The sequence below is a fragment of the Myotis davidii genome, unplaced genomic scaffold (assembly GCF_000327345.1).
Source record: "Myotis davidii unplaced genomic scaffold, ASM32734v1 scaffold657, whole genome shotgun sequence".
NCBI lineage: Eukaryota > Metazoa > Chordata > Mammalia > Chiroptera > Vespertilionidae > Myotis > Myotis davidii.
This window is the reverse complement of record NW_006287917.1, coordinates 1,165,618-1,169,782: the sequence shown is the minus strand read 5'-3', so window position 1 is coordinate 1,169,782 and position 4,165 is coordinate 1,165,618. Positions and strand designations below refer to the sequence as shown.

The window sequence follows — 4,165 nt, the reverse complement described above, 5'->3', positions numbered from 1 at the left end:
TTCTTCCTGCTTTCCCTTTTGCCTCCCTGCATTGTGCCTACATATGCAAATTAACCGCCATCTTTGTTGGCAGTTAATTTGCATATCACCCTGATTAGCCAATGAAAAGGGTAGCGGTCGTGCGCCAATTACCATGTTTCTCTTTTATTAGTGTAGATAGATGCAGCTATGGTTTTGAAAGAATTTTTTTAAAATCCTACCAAATTCCTGACTATATAAATTAAAAGTATTACGACCTAATTTCCCAAAGTAACACTACACTCTGGGGTGTGTAAGCTAAAGATAGAAAATGTCACTTCTGGCTGAGGATAGTAAAAGTATATTGGTAAACAAGAAACATTTTTGGTTGGAACTTAAAACAGAAAGATGATTTTGAGATGTTTACAGGTGGCAAATTTGACAGGCAAGTTGAGGGGTATTTGAGACGAAGGGAATATCATGACTAGAGATGATATGAAAGGAAAGTTTTCAGTCATTGTGTGTCATATATTTGAAAGCAGGTCACAGTACTTAAATATAGTTACTGTCAGGTTTAGATGGATATGTTTACCAAGTTAAACGTATCCATTAGACAATAGGTAGTAACACAATAATAGCTGAGTAAAGAAAGATGAAATTGGCAAAATTTTATAGATTGGCTTAGAATGGGGACAGAGAGGGAAAGATACCAAAGAAACAGGACCAAAGAGACAGGGTAGGAGGCTGAGCCACAAGGCAGGAAAGAGACAATAAAGCCCTAACTAAGCCAGAGTTTAGAAAATGGAAAGGGAGCCCAGCCAGCATGTCCCAGTGGTTGAGCATTGACCTATGAACCAGGAGGTCAGAGTTTGATTCCCGGTCAGGGCACATGCCCCGGTTGCCAGCTTGATCCCCAGTAGGGGGCGTGCAGGAGGCAGCTGATCAATGATTCTTTCTTATCATTGATGTTTCTATCTCTCTCTCTCTCCCTTCATCTCTGAAATCAATAAAAAATATATTACAGATATCTCTCATCCCCCCTCCCTTTGCCCCCCTAGTAAGAAATATATTTAAAAAAAGAAAAGAAAATGGAAAGTGAATCATGGAAACGGCAGATGCTGTGAAAGCAAAACCCATAAACAGGGATTGGAGAGCATGAGAGTGTGTGTGCAAATAGGAGAGGAAAATGGTCAGAAAAAAAGACAACAGGCCCTAGCCCAGTAGTCGGCAAACTGCGGCCCCTTGAGTGTGCTTCTTCCACAAAATCCCACGTGCGGGCGCGCACATACAGTGCGATTGAAACTTTGTGGCCACACTCAAGGGGCCAAAGAGCCGCATGTGGCTCGCGAGCCCCGGTTTGCCGATCAGTGTGGCTCAGTTGGTTGGAGCATTATCCTGTACATCAAAAGGTAGCAGGTTTGATTCCCAGTCAAGGCACATACCTAGGTTTCAAATTCAATCCCTGGTCAGGGTGGGGGCTGGAGGCAACCAATAGATTGTTTCTCTTTCACATTGATGTTTCTCTCACTCGTTTCTCTCTCTCTCTCCCTTCCTTAGATAACAGAAAAAACGTAAGTTGGGATGACCAGTGAAATGGTGGCCAACCCAGGGAGAGATGCTGGTTGGAAGGGATGATGGCATTCAATATCTTTATTGGTGTCAAGAGGTGTGTTCTATTACCTGGGGAGTCTCTGTCTGCGGCCACCACTTCTCCTAATCATCTCTCTCAGGGTAAGAGTCTCATATTCCAGGTATGTGGTTGCAGTCCAAGACTTCTGAACGGCATTGATCGCTTTCACGAAGTCGTGATTATATTTGTAGAGCCTATTGGAATACCTGCCAACAAAAACAAGATAGTTTTAGGCACACTCGTTACTGACGTAACTAGACTCCATTAAAATAAGCATTCATATACTCTGGGCCTAAATGGAAAATGGTATAATCTTTCAGGAAGGCAATTTTTTTTTTTTTTTGGTAATGTAACATTGCACTTTATTCAAATCTTCAAAACAGTCTTTATTCTAACATAAAAATGTTTTAAAAATCCACAGGTTGAGTACACCGTGGTATAGAGAGAAACATACAATGGCAAAATTCCCAACAGTCGATGGGAAAAGCAATATCGTATATACAGAACACAAAATTGAGATAAACTGAAAGTTATAAGGTAAAATAAAACCCAATTTCAGAAGACAAAAATCAAAATATTAAGGATCCCTGCATTATCTTCAACCCTAATGAGTATTCACTGCACTCAAGTCATTTTGTATTGAATATGACCCCATTGACCCAGCTAAGATACACTTGGGAGCCTCGAGTAATGGCATCAGATACTCCAATAATAAATGGTAAGCAATTTTTGATCAGAAAAATTCCCTTACTTTGGCTCTAAAGACATCAGGCTATAGTACAGTTTGTGTTCATACCCGTTGTTCAAACAAAGCCATTTTTCTGGCACCAAAGCAAATTTGGTTTGGTTCATATATAAAGAGACAGCCTGTGAGTCCAAAAGGCACTGTCCAGTCTTGCCTGAGGATATATATCCTATATAATAAAAGGGTAATATGCAAATTGACCCTAACAGCAGAATGACTGGGAATGACTGGTCACTATGACACACACTGACCCCCAGGGGGAATACGCTCAATGCAGAAGCTGCCCCCAGGTGGTCAGTGTGCTCCCACATGGGGGAGCTCTGCTCAGCCAAAAGCCAGGCTGATGGCTGTCAGTACAGCGGTGGTGGTGGGAGCCTCTCCTGCCTCCTCAGCAGCACTAAGGATGTCCAACTGCAGTTTAGGCCTGCTCCCCGCTGGCAAGTGGACATCTCCCGAGGGCTCCCAGGCTGCCAGAGGGATGTCCGATTGCCATCTTAGGCCTAATCTCCTGGGGAGCAGGCCTCGGCCAGCAGGTGGTCATCCCCTGAGGGGTCCCAGACTGCAAGAGGGCACAGGCCAGAGGGATGTCTGACTGCCAGCTTAGGCCCTTTCCCCCCGGGGAGCGGGCCTAAGCCGGCAGATGGACATCCCCTGAGGGGTCCCAGACTGTGAGAGGGCACAGGCTGGGCTGAGGGACTCCCCCGAGTGCATAAATTTTTGCACAGATGAGGTCCGGCTGGCTTACCCCAAATGGGACCAATCAGGCCAGATCAGCCGGGGGGAGGGGCTGTGGGTGGTTGGCGGGACGGCCCCACCCCCAATTGAGGGGGTGGGGGCGCTGATTGGGGGCAGGACTGGCCAGGGGAGAGGGGACATGGGTGGTTGGCTGGCTAGCCCTGCCCCCTGGTCAAACTCCCAGTTGAACTCCTGATTGAGGGGACAATTTGCATATTAGCCTTTTATTATACAGGATATATATCAGTAGCCTGGAACTAGAATGTCTCTGATGAAAGTAAAGGTTCAAGCTAACTAAGATGTATGTACAAAGATGTTCAATGAAACACTTACACTAGTGATAGATTATAAACAACCTAAATGAATCTTTTAAGATAAGAGACTGATTAAATAAATAATACACTATAGTCAGTAAAAATGTCTAGATTATTTAGTGATATGGAAGGGTGCTAAGTTTATATTAAATTAAAAAGCAGAATAAAAAGAAGTTTATAGAAAATTAACCAATTATCTGAAAGTATAATAATATTTATAATATAAGTACCTTTTAAAAATGCCAACCATGGTTATCTGAGTGGTGACACAGGATCACCATATTTCCCTACCTCCTACAGTTTTGACCATGCACTTTTATAACTTTGTTATCATTTTAAAGAGAGAGAGAGAGAACAGAACAAACTGTATAATGTACACAGAGTATGGCAAACATTATAACTACATGATTAAAAAAGTATTCCATATGAACATTTGGTTTATACCCTTGTTACTAAAATTGGATTCTTGATGGGGAAACTTGGTAGAAATGCAACCAACCCACACTCATTTGAATATGCATTTTAATAAGATCCCTCCTTCCCCAGAGCAGTGACTCACAATAACATTAAAATCTGAGAAGCGCTGGTGTATCTGATGCTAAATGCTTGGGGTCAGATGTAAATAAATATAACATACAAAGAACATGTTTACAAAGAAAAAAATGGGGGAGTTGATTACTCATTTAATTCAAACATGTATTCCAGCTTATGTGCCACGTGCTAAGAATTATAGAATTATCATATTATTACAACTGAATTCAATTCAGTGGCTGAGTATGACTC

At 42.4% G+C, this 4,165-nt stretch overlaps 1 protein-coding gene across 2 annotated transcripts in view; it reads right to left on the bottom strand.

The window, feature by feature from the left end:
* CTSC (cathepsin C) overlaps nt 1–4,165 on the bottom strand; it is a 43,453-nt gene that overhangs the window by 14,703 nt on the left and 24,585 nt on the right. For both annotated transcript variants that reach the window (XM_015561350.1, XM_015561351.1), the window contains one exon: nt 1,639–1,794. In XM_015561350.1, coding sequence (XP_015416836.1) covers nt 1,639–1,794 — 156 coding nt within the window. The remainder of the gene's footprint in view (nt 1–1,638; nt 1,795–4,165) is intronic.